The sequence below is a fragment of the Megalobrama amblycephala genome, unplaced genomic scaffold (assembly GCF_018812025.1).
Source record: "Megalobrama amblycephala isolate DHTTF-2021 unplaced genomic scaffold, ASM1881202v1 scaffold455, whole genome shotgun sequence".
NCBI lineage: Eukaryota > Metazoa > Chordata > Actinopteri > Cypriniformes > Xenocyprididae > Megalobrama > Megalobrama amblycephala.
The window spans coordinates 125,523-142,091 of record NW_025953386.1 but is presented as its reverse complement, the minus strand read 5'-3'; the positions used below and the strand labels follow the sequence as shown (position 1 = coordinate 142,091).

At 38.7% G+C, this 16,569-nt stretch overlaps 1 protein-coding gene and 1 long non-coding RNA gene across 5 annotated transcripts; one reads left to right on the top strand and one right to left on the bottom strand.

The window, feature by feature from the left end:
- Nucleotides 1-207: 207 nt before the first annotated feature.
- Nucleotides 208-16,081, bottom strand: LOC125261655 (interferon-induced very large GTPase 1-like). 4 transcript variants are annotated; one of them, XM_048180210.1, is made up of 8 exons: nucleotides 15,712-16,081; nucleotides 13,134-13,230; nucleotides 9,173-9,237; nucleotides 8,933-8,974; nucleotides 8,005-8,706; nucleotides 5,450-6,058; nucleotides 3,541-4,820; nucleotides 208-3,135 (listed from the first exon to the last, which is right to left on the bottom strand). In XM_048180210.1, exons 3-8 carry the CDS (start codon nucleotides 9,213-9,215, stop codon nucleotides 220-222), a joined length of 5,592 nt encoding a protein of 1,863 aa, XP_048036167.1. In that variant the 5' UTR covers nucleotides 9,216-9,237; nucleotides 13,134-13,230; nucleotides 15,712-16,081; the 3' UTR covers nucleotides 208-219. The 4 variants fall into 4 exon arrangements, with proteins under 4 accessions (XP_048036167.1, XP_048036170.1, XP_048036168.1 ...); XM_048180213.1 differs by lacking the exon at nucleotides 5,450-6,058; XM_048180211.1 differs by lacking the exon at nucleotides 13,134-13,230.
- On the top strand, nucleotides 14,867-16,291 carry LOC125261656. The gene is made up of 2 exons (XR_007183397.1): nucleotides 14,867-15,333; nucleotides 16,143-16,291. It is a non-coding gene; the product is annotated as an uncharacterized LOC125261656 (long non-coding RNA).
- Nucleotides 16,292-16,569: the final 278 nt, after the last annotated feature.

The following is a 16,569-nucleotide window of genomic DNA, read 5'->3' as shown; positions in this document are numbered from 1 at the left end:
GACTTGTATAGGTCTGAATGAAGATCTTTTTCACATCTCCTAATATGTCAATATCTTTGACTAAAGGAGCGTCTCTGATGATCTCAGCTGTCTGTTGTTCCCAAAAGGAATCAAACTGTTTTTTTATGACATTTTCATCATTTGCTTGATCTTTGAAATTCAAGGGCAAGTTCTTTGCTCTTTTCAAAGAGTGTGTTTTCATGATGCGTCCTCTGAGCATCAAACTTTTTTCTTCAGGTGACGCTGCTGAAGAACCTCATTTAATTTCCTCTTAGTTTCTCTCACAATGTTTTCTTGAAGCTGTTTGATTTTTATCTCAAAGAAACCTTTCCACTGATTCAGTACAGCTGCATCTCTGTCTTTCTTAAAGAAATCAGACATTGTCTTTTTCACTTCTTCACTTTTGGCATTTAGTTCTGTTTGAAGATCAGTTTCCTCAACATCATGAATTGCTTCATTTTCTATTTTATTGTGTAGTCTGTTTTCAATTTCCAGCATGGCACTCCGAAGGCTCCAGGTCCACTTGCTGTATTCAGTCTCTAGTTTCTTGTATATTGCGATTTCCAGGGAATTTTTGAAGCTGAACACAAATTGTTCATTAAGTAAAGCCTCCCAGAGATCTTTAACACGGTCTCTCAGGTGTGTCAGCATTATGCCATCTGATTTTGAAGCATGTGTAAAAACACTTTCCTTCAGTTCTTGAATGTTCTCGCAGTAGTTTGGGTTTGGTGGTGCCATGGGTGGGCTGCCCTCCCAGAGCTGAGCAAAATACTTCACATCATTCTGTACATCAAACTTAATCACATCACTGAATCCTTCTGCATCACAGACTTCCTCTTTAGCAGCTAGTTTTGTCATTTCATCCAGTGTCTCCTGCAGTCGTCTCCTTCCCTCCATGTTTTTCTCTCCAGCTGTGATATCTGAGACATTCTGATGCACAAACATGCAGCTGGGGTTCAGTCTGACATTCTTCATCCTCATGAAGGCCTGAACAACAATCTGAAGAATGTCCTGTATCTCAGATGGGTTTTCTCCAAAGATGTTGATCAGGGTCATATTTCCAAGACCAACAACAAATGTGGCAATTTTATTGTCACGAGATGTTGTTGACCTTCCAGCCAGTTCTGGTGCTCGAAGTCCTTCAGTATCAACAACCAGAATGTAGTCACACTTCAGCTCTGTTTTCATCTCTTCTGACACTTTGACCAGCTGCATGAAAGCTCCTCTGGTGCATCTGCCAGCACTGACGGCAAACTGCAGTCCAAACATGGCATTCAACATGGTGGATTTCCCAGAGCTCTGAATCCCTAAAATTGACAACACAAAGACTTTCTGGTCTCTCAGTTTCTCAACAAGTTCATCTAGAACAGCAGTGACCCAGGTGAGAGGAACATGAGCAGCATCTCCATCCATCAGCTCCATGGGAAATCCAGAGATCATCATGTCTGCTGCAAGTCTCGGGAGAGAACAGAAGTCAAACTGCTGATTGTTTTCCTTGTTCTTTTTCAAAGATGACCACGATTCATAGGTCTGACCAATCTCTCTCAGGATGTGCTCCAAGCCAAAACCTGTCTTATTGATTTGCTCTGATATGTTTTCCAGGTTTGTTTGTTCAGTCTCCAATTGATCTAGTTTATCAGGCATTTTTTTCATTGCTGAGACTTCATGCCATTTCTTGTCATACTCCATATGAAGATCAAAGAGCTTCTCTGAAGTGAAGTCATCTAAAAGGTTCATCATCCATCTGAGGAAAAAGTTTTTTTCATTGTCTGTCTGTGATTTCATTGTTTCAATAAATGTCCCCATAAACTCACTTAATCCTTGTTCCATCTGTTTTTCTCTTATTTCTCTCATGTTCTTCAGTTTGGTACTTTTATCTTCCTCTAGATTTTCTCCTTCTAGGTGATGCAGCTTTTTGTTGATTTTACACCAGTCATGCCACAGTTTCCCCTGACAGGGCAGGTTTGTTTCCTTCACTGTTGATGGATCTTTTCCTCTCAGTAATCCCATGATCTGGACCGCTGCCTCTTTCCCTCTCTGACACTCTGGATCCTCCTCATCTACTCTGATTCCAGTGTGTTCGGCCACATCTTCAAGTTTGAAGGTCTTTCTCTGCTCAGTCAAACTCACTCTAATCATCTCCCTTATCTGATTAGAAACATCAGATTGGTTTTTGTCCAAAAGACCAGTTATGAATTTTCCATTGCCCAGTTCAGTTTCATCACAGTCACTGTCAGTGAGCAGACAAATGAGAGGCTGAGGAGATCTGAAGAGTGATCTCACCAAACCCTTGTACTGGTTCTTCTGTCCAAAATCAGGTAAGAAGAGGACGTTTACTGAAGACATACTGGTCAAAATCTCATATTGTTTCTCATTGACTGCTGCATCACCATGAAGATTACAGAAAGCCACACAGTCATTAAATGAATCAGTCTTTTTCCCAGAAGGGCAGTACCAGGCGATCTCCACCACTCCATCCATCAGTAATCTGGTTCTGCTGCTGCCTGAGCAGTTCCTGTGGAAGAACGTCTGGTGTTTCTCATGGATGAGGCCGTTCATCAGCTGAGACTTAGATGGAGACACTGATCCAAACCTGAAGAAAGCCACCATTGGAGTCTCAGCCTTGTAGACCGGTTGAGTTTGACTGATGATCTCATTGTTGGAGTCTTTCTTCTTCCAACTCTTGTTGATTTGTCTAAATGTCCAGAGAGGAAACTCAATCTGTTGTGTGAAAGGATCAAGAACAAGCAGAGGCAGTGAATACTGACACTGTGAGAGTTTAGTCACCATCAGCTGCTTCAGGAAACCATCAGCACAATGAAACACGGCCATCTGAACATCCATTGGGTGAATATCAGGGTTTGCTCGGTCTTTGTTATCTTCTTTCTTTCTGTGTTTTATGGCTGTGTATCTTGCTCTGTAGTTCATGTTAATCAGCTTTTGTAGGAATGAGTTCACCAGTTCATTCTCTTCCTGTGGTTCATGAGACTGAAATGATGACTTGGTGATTTGAAGAATGTCTGCTGTCTTCATTTTATCTTGACGTCTTTTTGTCAGATCTAGTCTGTCATAGAGTTCTTCGAGCTGTTCATTTGTTTGTGGTCCAACCTTCGGGTTTTGACCAGTTTTATCTTTCTGTAAATACATGAACAGATTCACGTAAAACAAGTCAATTTAATTTGTTATTGTCAGATTAGCAGAGATATTAGCCTGATAAATACAGATAAGAAAAAATAAATATTATAATGGTAGTAAAAATTTAGATAAGAAATAGTTTTGGAATAAGCATTTTGAGATTATGGCCAAAATTAATTAAAGCCATATCCTTAGAAAGGGATGAAAATGTAATTTTCTGTGGTGTGGTGTGGTGTGTTATATTTTCATGTCAAGTGTTTAGATCATGTTTGTAGGTTGTAAATCTGAAGTATTGTACAGAAAAAAACTAAATTGTGAATGAGGGAATCTGAACTCAACTCTTAATGGTTATAAAATCTCAAAGTTCTCTAAATGCTCCTGATGAATGATTCATTGATCTCTTACCTGTAGAGAAGAGGCTGTTTGGGAGCAGCACATTTTCATGTTCTCAATGTCTTTTCTTCTCTCATGTTCATAGTCCACTGGTTTTAGTCTCATTAGTTCATCTTTCTTCTGTTGTTCTATTAACTTAATTTTGTCTTCATAATTCTTACACTGTTCTTCTCTCAGATGTTTCTCATTCTGGATTTCTTTTGTGAGTCTCTCATGTTGTTTCAGCATTTCCTCTTGACGTTTCTGCATTTGTTCCTCTTTTTCTTTTATCTCTTTTTTGTATCGTTCTTCATTCTCTCTGACTTCTTCTTCTCTTCTCCTCTTCTCTGTGTCATGATTCTGTCTTTCTTCCTCCATCATCTTCTTCATCTTTTCTATCTCTACTTCATGTTTGGCCTGAAGATTTTCTTTCTCTCTTTTGATTTCATCTCTCTCTTCTTTAAGTCTCTGATAACATTCATCCCACACATTTTGTTCTTTCTGTCTCTTTTTCTCAAATTCTTCTTCTCTTCTCTTCTTCTCTGCATCATGATTATTTCTTTCTTCCTTAATCTTCATCTTCATTTTCTCTTTCTCTTCTTCATGTTTGGCCAGGAGTTCTTCTCTCTCTCTCTTCAGTTCCTCCACTTCGTCCATTAGCATCTTCATCTGTGCTCCTTGTTTTTCTCTTTCCATCTCTCTGAATATCTTAGATGAGTAGTAACTCCCTCCATTTGCTGTCACCATGTCATTGATTTTCTGCAGTAATGTCGACACCTGCTCACGGACTCCAGTCTCATTATTATTGAACACATGGTATCTGTTTCCACAGTGTCCGATGAGGTTCATCAAAGCAGATCCTGGTTTTCCAAGATACTCTTCAATGGTCTTCTTCTTCTTCTTCAGATCATCTCCTCTGGTGAAGAGCACTATAGTGTACATTAATGAGTTTTCACCAAATGTCTCTTGAATGATCTTCATGGTGTTTGCTGCCTCCTCAGTGAATTGTCCCACTGGGATCACTAACAGAAACACATGTGGTCCTGGCAGAATCATGGAGATGCATTTGCTGATTTCCCTCTGGATCTCTTCTTGACTAAGTTTAGTATCGAACAGTCCTGGAGTGTCAATCACAGTAATCTGTCTGCCATCGATCTCAGCCGTCTCTCTCTGACACTCTCTAGTAATGGACTCTTGAGACACGTCTTCTTCAAATGCTTCTCTCCCTAAGATTGTGTTTCCTGTTGCACTCTTCCCAACTCCAGTTTTTCCCAGCAGGACGATCCTCACATCATCTGAATCCTCTCTTGAATCTGAAAAAGAGAAAACTTCTTGAGTCATGCTGCTAGTCTTTAAAAGTCACATCCCACAATCATTTAGGAGCAATCTGTCAGAATTTTTACTAATGAAATCAAATAAATTGTTCATTTGAATTGTATGTGAATTTTACATAATTATGTTAATGTTTAATTGTGTGACATGAGGAAAATGTATTTAACACATCATCCCTGACAATTCCTGAAATTACTTCTCCAAACTATCATTTCTTTATGGCCTGCTGAAACTGGTTTTAAATTCTGTTTGGTGGGTGTTGTGTTCTGATTCCAAAATAATTCTCAATGCATCTGAATTTTTCAGCAACTGTGTAGGGTTGTAAATCTTTATTGAGCACCATAACTTTGGTGGTCCATAATTAGATTCTGCCTAAAGATTCTGCATAAAAGCCATAAAGTCAATGAAGAAAAGATGAAAAAAGCAGGTTATGTTTAGGTCTGAGTCACAGCCTCTCCTGTTCTTTTGGAGATAGTCTGTGATGGTCTGACTGAGATTATGTGCACTTTCTCTCCTTACAGTAGTGAATGTCTCCATAACTACTCACTGCCAGTCCATATGTGTTTTATCATTTAAAGTGGGTGTGAGACAGATATTTTCTGATCATTACCTTGCTGCTGAATCTGTGTGTTTAATGTGTTACATTTCTCTATTTGTGCATCCAAAAATGTTTCTGTGGAGAAACAAATTCCACTATTTTCTTCCACCACCTGCTCCAGTTTATTCATCAGCATGGACGCTTGTGTGTTTGGCTTAAGGAAATGATGTCTTGCTCCAAAACACTCAATGATAGTCTTCACTGCTTCATTCAGTTCTTCTGTCTCATGCTCTGACTTTTGGATGATGAGGATCATGATGTGATTGTTGATCTTTGAGCTGAATATTTTCTGGATCTCCTCTGTTTCTGTCTTGTCTTCATCAGTAAGTGGACCGTCAGGAATAATGAGGAGGAAAACATGAACTCCAGGATCACAGAGAGACACACAGCGGAGAGCCTGACGCATCACTTCCTCCTGTGAGAGTCGATTTAGAGCTGGAAGCTCAATCAGAGTGATCAGACGTCCATGAACTTCTCCTTCCAGCTTCACACACTCTGAGCTGAGCTCTGATCTTCTGTCTCTCTGGTCCAGGATGAGGTTTGATATGGAGGATTTTAATATTATGTCACTCCCACACAGAACCACATTCAGCTTTGGCAAAACACTGACACCCTCTGCCACTGAAAAACAAACATGACATTAGTTTATTGGGTCAATTACAGGAGTTACATAAAAATGTTCATGTGATTTATAAACTTTTATTCATTAAAATGGAACATAATGACTGTTGAATTACTATAATGTGCAGCAGCAATTGGTTAATATACACTAAAATAGGAATTAAGCCCTAATCTGTTAAACAATATAATGAATGTAATTGTGACAAGCAGGGCCGAGCTGAGAGCCATGGGAATGGAGGCCAGTGGTGTGAGTTTTAAAGGGTTAGTTCACCCAAAAATGTAATTTCTGTCACTAATTACTCATCCTCATGTTTTTTCACACCTGTAAGACCTTCATTCATTTTCAGAACACAAATTAAGATATGTAATCTTAAATATTTTTTATCCTCCATTGAAGGTAACAAATTCACCACATTCAAGGGTCCAGAAAAGTAGTAAAAACATTGTCAAAATAGTACATGTGACTATAGTGGTTCAACCTTAATGTTGTGAAGTGATGAGAATACTTTTTGTGTGCAAAAACAAAACAAAAATAACGACTTGATTCAACAAATTCGTCTCTCCACTGTCATTCTCCTACGCTATTTTATGTTGCAGGGCTTCCAGGTTCTACATCCGAATGCCAGCTCAGTATTGGCCAACGCCTGATCATGTGAGCAGCACGAAGTATGCGTGTGATGCTGATGCAGGAGCCAGCCAATAATGAGACGGCATTCAGACGTAAACATGGAAGTGTTCACTGCGTCAACTGTGTAAGAGTCTGACAGGAGAGAGATGAATTTGTTGAATAAAGTTATTTTTGTTTTGTTTGCACACAAAAAGGTATTCTTACTACTTTTCTAGACCTTGAATGTGGTACATTTGTTAAAAACTCGGATTTCATCAAAACATTTTAATTTGTGTTCCGAAGATGAAGTCTTATGGGTGTGGAATGACATGAGTGCGAGCAATTAATGACAGAAATTTTCATTTTTGGATGAACTAACCCTTTAATGAGCATCACCTGCACGCCACACCAGTCTTGAGTCTCACAGAGGAGCTCTGGAAGGAAAAAAAGGAGGAGTGACAACACTGAAGGAGGAGAGAGGAGCAAGCCTGGATTTTATGTTGTTGTTTCATGTTTATATGCAGCAGTCTGTGAGGGGCTGCCGCTTTACTTACGTTGTTTGTTTATTTTATGAGTAAACTTAATGTTGATCATTCGCTGGTTCCTGCCTCCTTCCCTTAACTTTTAACAGTGTTACAGTAATAGTTTATTTAACTAATTTTTGTTTGTTTTTTCCAGTTTATTTTTTTCCCAAATCTACCCAAATGGATATGCAGTAAAACATATTTTTTAAAGAGTATCTGGAAGTTTACTGTATGAGTTAGACATTATAAAATAATGATATTGTTTTTGTATTATCATTGTCACGATTCCCATCAGTTCCTGGACTCCAATTCCCATAATCCTCCCTGCCAGTCACATGCACACATTCCACACCAATCACCAATTGCCACATTCAGCTGAAACTCATTATCTGGACTATTTAAGACTCACACACTCACCACCTCATTGCGAAGTGTTGTTAACTCTGTTACATTTCTTAGTGTTGTTATTCTGTCTGCCTGTCACCGATCCTGTCTGTTACCCATTTATGATTCTCTGCTGCATACCTTTGGACTGTGTATTGTTTCCTGACCTGTGAGTGATATCTGCCTGCCACAATCTACTGCCTGTACTGTGACCACGATTCTGCCTGTCCCTTGCTGTTCCTGTTTACCCCTGTTTTGACCTGGCCTGTACGACTACGCTCTTATCTAAATAAAGCTTGCATTTGGATTCAAACCTATTTCCCGCTTCGTCACAATCATTATAAAAAAATTTTTTCTCAAATTTGTCTTTCTCATGAAGTGAGTGATGTGTTTGTGTGGGTTAAACTAACTTTCTTGCCAACAAAACTTACACAAGGTTTTCCTTTGGACAGCAACTTCCTTTTTCTCTTTGTTTTTCTGTTTGATTTTTCCATCATCTTTGTGATCAAAATCCTCCTCTTCTTCTGCTGTGACTGAACCTCCAGATCTCCTCTTCTCTCCATCTTCTGATGTTTCTTCTCCTGCTTCCTCACACGAGTCAGAGATAAGAAATTGGTCCTGGTTTTCTTTGAGTATCTTCTCCACTCTTTCAAGTATCTCAGAGTCCAATCCTGATTTTCTTTCATCAAACTGTAGATGTTCACCTCCACACTCCTTTATTAATCGATGTATAGAGTTTTTGTGTATCTCTCTCTCATCAGTCAGCACTATAGTGTGTTTAAGAGCCTCCTTACTGAATTCATTCAGCACATATTTCACTCTATGTCTGTCATTGTCACTGAAGTCGTTCTGCTGCAGCACAAGTATGATCACATGAGGTCCAGAAGCAGACAGATTCACACACTCTTTCACTCCCTGTGTGATCTGAGTGATTGACAGATTTGGCCTCAGCAGGTGAGAAGTGTTGATGACTGTGACGTCTCTGTCCTTCAGTTTCCCTCTGTGTTTCTCAATGTTCAGCTCGACATCAGCAGGTGCTTCACTCTCAAATGCTACTCTTCCTAAGATGAAGTTTCCCACTCTGTTGTTTTCTGTTATATTCTTCCCCAGCAGAACAATCCTCAAATCACTCACTGGAACACAGAACACAAATAACAGTAACACTTGACCAAGAGAACAGAGATGGCAGATTTCAGATTGCAGGTCCTTGAACAGATGAGAAAATGGCATTGAGATGAGTGGAAATGTTCAAACATTTCTCTATGTATTATATATACCTCCCTTATACACACACAGTTTCTCAAGGATTTTGATATTTGCAGTATTGAATATTATGAATTGTCATATTTGTTTACTTACTATTAGGTCGATCAAAAGATGGACTTCGCCGTCCTCTTTTAACTGTAAGTAAAATAACATGCATTTAAAAATTTTGCAAATTCATCTTTATTTATTTATGAAATAATTCACACAAATAAAAAATTCTCAATATTTATTATTCCATCTCACTATTATATTCTCTTTCATAAAACACAAAAGCTGATTGCCCACATGAGGATAAGTAAATGGCACATTTTTCATTTTTCATTTGTTTCTTACCACTAGTCATGTTAATGGCTTCCTTGTCAGGGGATCTTTGCATTGTCTTTGTGGACTTCTGCCACCTGCAAATAAAACAAAATACAATATTGACAAGAGAAAAAACAAGAAAAAGAAAAGAAACTATCCATTTTTATTTACCCCGTTTTTATTTCAGATTATTGTCTGGAATGGCTGCAGTATATTAATGACAGAATTTTTATTTTGGGTGAACTAACCATTTAAGTCAGTCATTTCTCCATCACCAGCAGCGCTCCATTCTCCAGCGTCTACCTCCCCTACAAGCCATTGTACAGCAGTGGTGTAGTCTACTCTACGTGATACGCAGGTATATGCCGTATACCCTCTAGGAAATGTCAAGGATTTCAGAATACGCTCTTAAAAATACGCGGAGATATGTAACCATCCAATAAATCACACTAAGATTTGTGCTTTGCTGCTTTTAAAAATAAACAAAGTCTCATATTTCAAATTCTGCCTATTTTACTAGGAAATAATGCTGTGCAAATAATTAATCGCATCCAAATTAAAAAAATGTGTTTACATAATAGATGTGTGTGTGTGCTTTGTGTAATTATGTATATATAAACACACACATGTATATAATTAAGAAATATTTGCTTGTATATACTGTACATATATTTATATAATTTGAGAAACACAAGTGAACTGATCCTCTCCTCCGCTTTAATACCAGTTACAGCACAAAATAAACATGAATAAACATCTCAAGGTATGTTAAAACATACAGTACAACTTACCGAAATCGGTATCATGTCTCGCATCATGGATCGCTTAATTAGTGTTTCAACCGAGGAAAGTGATGTAACGTAACATCACATTTACCCCAGAACAAACATATTCAGTGACCATAAACTCGTTAGTCAGCTAGAAAAATTAATTCTAGAGAGGAGCATTTAGCTAAATATATGCACCATATTACATATTAATTATAATTGTTAATGTTCTTTAATAGTAACAACTGATTCCCGTGTATATTTTGCAGCCTTAGTTGAGTTTTTTTGTCTTGAGAAAATTTGCCATGTACTGTAACCTACCTGATATACAGTATATCCAAAATAACTGATATTGGCTCGAATTGCAAGCTTGTGAATCTAAATGTATAACTATGATGGCCAAAATGGTACAAAAGAGAGTCCAAATGTTGATCTTGTGACATACTGATAAGCCTCATCTTTCCATTATTGTTAATAATAGTTGCAACTTGGGGGGGCGCTATGGCGTATGGTGAAGAGTAGACGTGTCCTCCACTAGCTCCGAGGGAAATTGACTTTTATATTAATTTTGTTGTACCTTTTTCAATATAATTTTTTGTGATTGCTTTTACTGTAGTTAGAAGACAGTTTATACTAATTATTTCAACTGAGGCATTACAAGATGAAAAACACTCGACAGAAACAGGACACCCAAAGAGGAGGGTTCCGAAACACCGGATCAGGAGAGCAGCGCGGCTAGCACTTTAGATGCTAGGATACAAGCCATGATGGACGCGCTTAAGAACGATCTTTTCTCTAAAATGGACACGGTTGCTGTTGGATTGCACTCCGAGATCTCATATGTTAGAGGAGAATTGAAAGCTTCAATTGAACCACTTCAGCGATTAGTAGACTCTCATGAAGCAGCAGTGCGGGATCTCGAGCAGGCCGCTAACGACCATAGCTCCCGTATAACTGAACTCGAGGCTACCGTCACCAAGTTATCCGCTCAGGTGATTCGTCTGGATGATAAGTGCGAAGACTTGGAAAGCAGATCTCGAAGAAATAATATTCGTGTGGTTGGTGTACCGGAAGGAATGGAAGGACCTCATCCTACTGACTTTATTGCAGTTTTGCTACAGGATCCACTAGGAGTGGAAGAAAAACCGCTACTTGATCGTGCTCACCGCTCTCTGCAGAACGAACCAGCGGCCGGATCCCAACCTCGGGCTTTTATCGTGCGGGTGCATTTTTTCCATGTTCGTAACACAATTCTACGACGAGCAGGCGAGTCTTCCCCACTCCTTTACAAGGACAAACGGATCTCTGTGTTCCCAGACTTTACATCCTCTGTCGCCAAGAAGCGTTCTGCCTTTTCTGCGGTGAAACGCAGTCTGCGCTCCTTTCCGGAGGTCAAGTTTGGGCTTCTATACCCTGCCACACTTAAGATCACCATGCCGGATGGCACTTCGTGGCGTTTTGAAGACCCCTCTTTGGCCAGTGACTTTGTTAAAAAGAACTGTAAGTAGAGTGGACATTGTGAGGACAGGATCAGTCTAATGCTTGCAGGTAGATAATATTAGGTCATTTGTTCTATAATACTGGCCCTGGGTTATCTACACTTGTTTATGGCTATGTGTATGTATATGTATATATACATATATATATGTATTTTTTTTTTTGGTGTATAAGTTGTTAATACTTAAACAGTAAAAAGCTATGTTGTTTTGGTTTCATTGAATGTATCGAGAGCAATTTGTCTGGTTTAATTTGGATTATGTGACCTTCACTACTCTATAGGTACATTTGTTCAGCTTTATTTATCAAGTCAATTTTCTCTCAGGTAGCACTATTCTTTTTTAGCGTAGAGCTATTACGGAGTGTTCTGTGCCTTTAGTTAGGTTTGGGTTTGTGTGCATCTCATTTGGGGAGATGCTAACAATGGGGTGGTGTGGTGGGATGATGAGGTTTGTGTTTTATTTTTGTTGTGGTTGTCATGTGTTTTCAAGGTTTTATTGTATTGGTTTTATAATTATTTTACCAGTTTACGCAGCTGTGGTGACGGTTTATTTGTCATTTTTCTTGACATTCTTTTTCTGCCCTATTTTTGGTGGATGGCCCAATTGAGTGTAAACCTAAGTACTGATGGAGGTGATCTCAAACTGGTGTCCTGGAATTGTAAAGGCCTGAACTCCCCTGTGAAACGCACTAAGGTATTAAATCATCTCAAAAAATTAGGAGCACAGATTGTTTATCTTCAAGAGACGCACTTAAAATCTACTCCTCATTTTCAAATTAGAAGTAGATGGGTGGGTCAGTCCTATTTCTCTTCATTTTATAGTAAGTCTAGGGGAGTTGCAATCTTATTTCATAAATCAATTCCTTTTGTTTGTTCTAAAGTGATCTCTGATCCTAATGGTAGATATTTGATTGTTACAGGTAGTTTATACGGCATCCAACTGATTTTTGTTAATGTATATGCCCCAAACTGGGATGATGCTGAGTTTTTCAAGAAACTTTTTTCTGCCCTTCCGGACATGTCCTCCCACTTACTCATTTTAGGTGGGGACTTTAACTGTTGATTGAACCCAGATCTTGACCGTTCCTCTAATAAAGCAGCAACACTTTCAAATTCGGCTAAAGTTATGAAAGACTTTATGGTGAATTTCTCAATTTCAGATCCTTGGCGTTTCTTTAACCCTACAAGTAAAGCATTTTCTTTTTTCTCTCCTGTGCATCGTACATTTACTTGGATTGATTATCTCTTATTGGATAATAGATTTCTTCCATGTCTCACCTCTACCTCTTGCTCATATGAACCAATTGTTATCTCAGACCATTCTCCTGTTGTACTCAACATTAGGTTTAAAGGCTTGGTTCGATCACACTACCCTTGGCGTCTTAATACGCGCTTACTGTCAGACGAAAAATTTGTTGATATGATATCCAGCCAAATTGATTTGTTTTTGAGTACTAACAGGACCTCTGATGTGTCTGCATCTGTCTTATGGGAGACGTTGAAAGCTTACATTAGAGGTCAAATAATCTCTTACATGAATTATGATAGAAGGCGGAGGAGGGAGAGAGTGGTCACTCTAACCAATCGCATTGCCCAATTGGACGCAGCGTTAGCCACTTCTCCAACTCCTGAGTTGTATAAGGAACACCTCACAGCTCAGTCAGAATTTAATACATTGGCTGCAGACCGTGCTGTTGAGCTGTTACTTAAGACTAGGAGTACATACTTTGAACAGGGGGACAAAGCTGGTAGAATGTTGGCACATCAATTACGGCAGACTATCTCCTCTCATCAGATTCCGGAAATTGCCACATCTTCAGGCACTACGATAGACCCAGAAAAAATAAACAATGAATTTACAGCTTACTATGCCTCGTTATATACATCAGAGACAAATGTGGAAAAGTGTGATTTCGATGGCTTCTTTTCCCATTTAGAAAACCCTCAGGTTAATTTGGACATGGCAGATCAATTAGAAATCCCAATAACTGCCCTAGAACTTTCGGGTGCTCTTAAAGCGATGCAGTCTGGCAAATGCCCAGGGCCAGACGGCTTTCCTGTAGAGTTTTACAGATGCTTTCAAAATAAACTAGCTCCGGTTCTGATTGATATGTTTAATGAATCTTTTCTGACGGCTAAACTTCCCCCTACGCTTAATCAGGCTTCGATTTCTCTTATTTTGAAGAAGGACAAGGACCCTCTTAGTTGCTCTCCGTATAGACCAATTAGTTTATTGAATGTTGATTTCAAAATTTTATCCAAAATGCTTGCTCTTCGTTTGGAAACTGTTCTTCCAGATATCATCTCTCCTGATCAAACGGGGTTTGTTAAAAATAGGCACTCTTTTTTTAATTTGAGAAGGCTTTTTAATACTATTTATAATCTTCCATCAACAACCTCACCGCAAGCAATTATATCGTTAGACGCGGAGAAGGCCTTCGATCGTGTGGAATGGGCATACTTATTTCATACTTTGGGGAAATTCGGCTTTAAGGAAAATTTCATTTCTTGGGTGAAGCTTTTATACTCGTCACCTTTGGCTTCAGTTAGGACAAATAATAATCAGTCCTCTTACTTTCCTCTCTATCGTTCAACGCGGCAAGGGTGTCCTTTAAGTCCTCTTTTATTCGCTGTGGCAATTGAGCCTCTTTCTATTGCGCTTCGTGCTGACCCTCATATTAAAGGTATTGTGAGTTGTGGGCAAGAACAGAAGGTGTCTCTATATGCAGACGATCTTCTTTTATTCATTACTGACTTCTCTGTGTCAGTCCCAGCTGCACTTTCTGTTCTTGGTTCTTTTGGATCCATATCTGGTTACAAGCTAAATTTAGGAAAGAGTGAGCTGCCTCCTCTTAATAAGGCAGCACGTGAATACCCACTTCACACCCTGTCATTTAAAGTTGCTCAGCACGAGTTAAAATATCTTGGGATTCAGGTTGCTGCTAAATTCAGGGATCTTTATCGCGCTAATTTCATTATTCTTCTGTCTCAAGTACAAAGTAGTTTTAATCGTTGGTCAGTGCTGAACTTATCTCTAGCAGCTCGGATTAATAGTATTAAGATGAATGTCCTTCCCAGGTTTCTATACTTGTTTCAGTGTGTACCGATTTTTCTTCCGCAAACCTTTTTTCGTAAATTAGACGCCATTATTTCGGATTTTGTTTGGAGTGGGAGGCCACCAAGATTACGTAAACAATATTTACAGAGCCCGAAGAAGCTAGGAGGAATGGCCTTACCCAACTTTAAGTTTTATTACTGGGCAGCTCATCTCAAAATAATTCAGTTTTGGCTACATTCTGGTTCACAGTTATTATCGTCAGTTTGGTTGGGAATGGAGCATTCTTCCTGCAAGCCTGTTTCACTTTCAGCTTTGGCTCATTCGCCTATTAAATCACCTATAAAAAATTACACTAAAAATATCATTATTAAGACAACTGTATAGATTTGGAATCAGTTTAGACGTTCCTTTGACCAGGGGCGTTGGACTGGGGGGGTAAAGGGTACCGAGTACCCAGGGCCCGAGGCGGGGGGCCTTAGAAGTCAGTTTTCTATACATACATGTACATGCACTAACATTTATATAGCATTTATGTACAAATGAAAAACTAAACTTGTAGTTAACTGTTAGGCACTGGTTTGGTATAAAAAAAGTCATTTTCATGCTGTGCAGGGCCCCACCACCCCTCTCGAATCAATGTAAATGGTACGACCCGCAGGTCAGGTGCTTCTGCTGCGGACCTGCGGTGAATCAGTTAATGAGACAGGAGCTGGAGTTAGCCGTGATATGAACTAGGAAGACAGGGGAAGAGTCATGTCTTTCCTTAAGAAAGGAAAATCAGGGACTCAAAAACAAAAAGAAAAGAAGATTAAAGAGAGAAAGGCAGATAAGGGCAAGCAGTTGCTCACTCAGTTTTTTGAAAAGAAAGGTGAGCTCCAAATGCATCATCGAGCATTGACATTGTTTTAACATAAATATCTACTCCAGGTAGAATAGCATACATTTATGTTCGTACTCTATTTGAATAATATACCAATACTTTATAGTATCACACCCTACATAGCGAGCAAACAGTATTTCTGGGTAAATAACAGGGAGTGAGAAGCAGACGGAGGTGGAGCTGGGGTCTCAACACCGCGGTAAAGTTTTATATTCGCACATTCGGGCTTCTGCGTTCAATAACTTTCTAATTATATGTGCAAGAAGGTTAATGTTTGCAAATTATAATCAGCGACATTTATGACAACCAACTACATTTTTCAAAATCGATTAAAATGGGCAAGTATTGTTGTAATGCTATACTTACCTGCGAATGTCCACCGAATGTCCACCGTAGTGTGGTAAACAAGATAGGGACCGTCTAAAAAGTTGTAATTTGTTTTCATTGTGTCCAAACAGACAACTACATTTTAGCCAATTACAGATGTATCACCAAATATCACTCACATTATGCCTTCTAATGCTATAGATTTTCCTTTAGCAAAAACAAAACTCTTTATAATGATGGGGTTTGAAAACATTTCTAGGAAATAAAAAAGAACGAACATGTACATGAACTGTAATTTGTTAACAATCCAGACAAGTGGAAAATCACGTGTAATCCCCTGAACATAGTTAATCTCTTCATTTTATCAACAGTTTTTTTTGTTTGTTTGTTTTGTTTTTTTGTGCCTCAAAATGAATGAGAATTGTGTTGCTGTGTTGGTTTTAACAATGACATATGATTCATTTCAATAGGTTTTGAAAGCATGGGCCGACTGCTCCAAAGCAACTTGGTAGCCTACATCTTATCTGGACCCTACATACTACAGAACATACAACATACTAAGTGTGATAAAGACTTAACAGTGTAACAGGTGTTGAATTAAAAGAATGGCTAAACTATCTTTTATGTTTTCCTGTTGTCATCTTTGTTTAACATTTAAACTCTCACAATATCACAATTCATGTGTATAGATTGATGCTGACAAGTGTGTAGAAATATTACTGTCCATGGTACTGAATCCATAAGAATATTGACAAGTACTAAAAAAGCATGACAGAAAATAGGATGTTTATTTTAGGTGAACACCTCAAAAACTAGTGTCAAAACTTTCTTCAATGTGGTTTATAAAGAGTTTGTGTCTCACATATATATTAAATTTCTACCATCACCGTCTTCTTT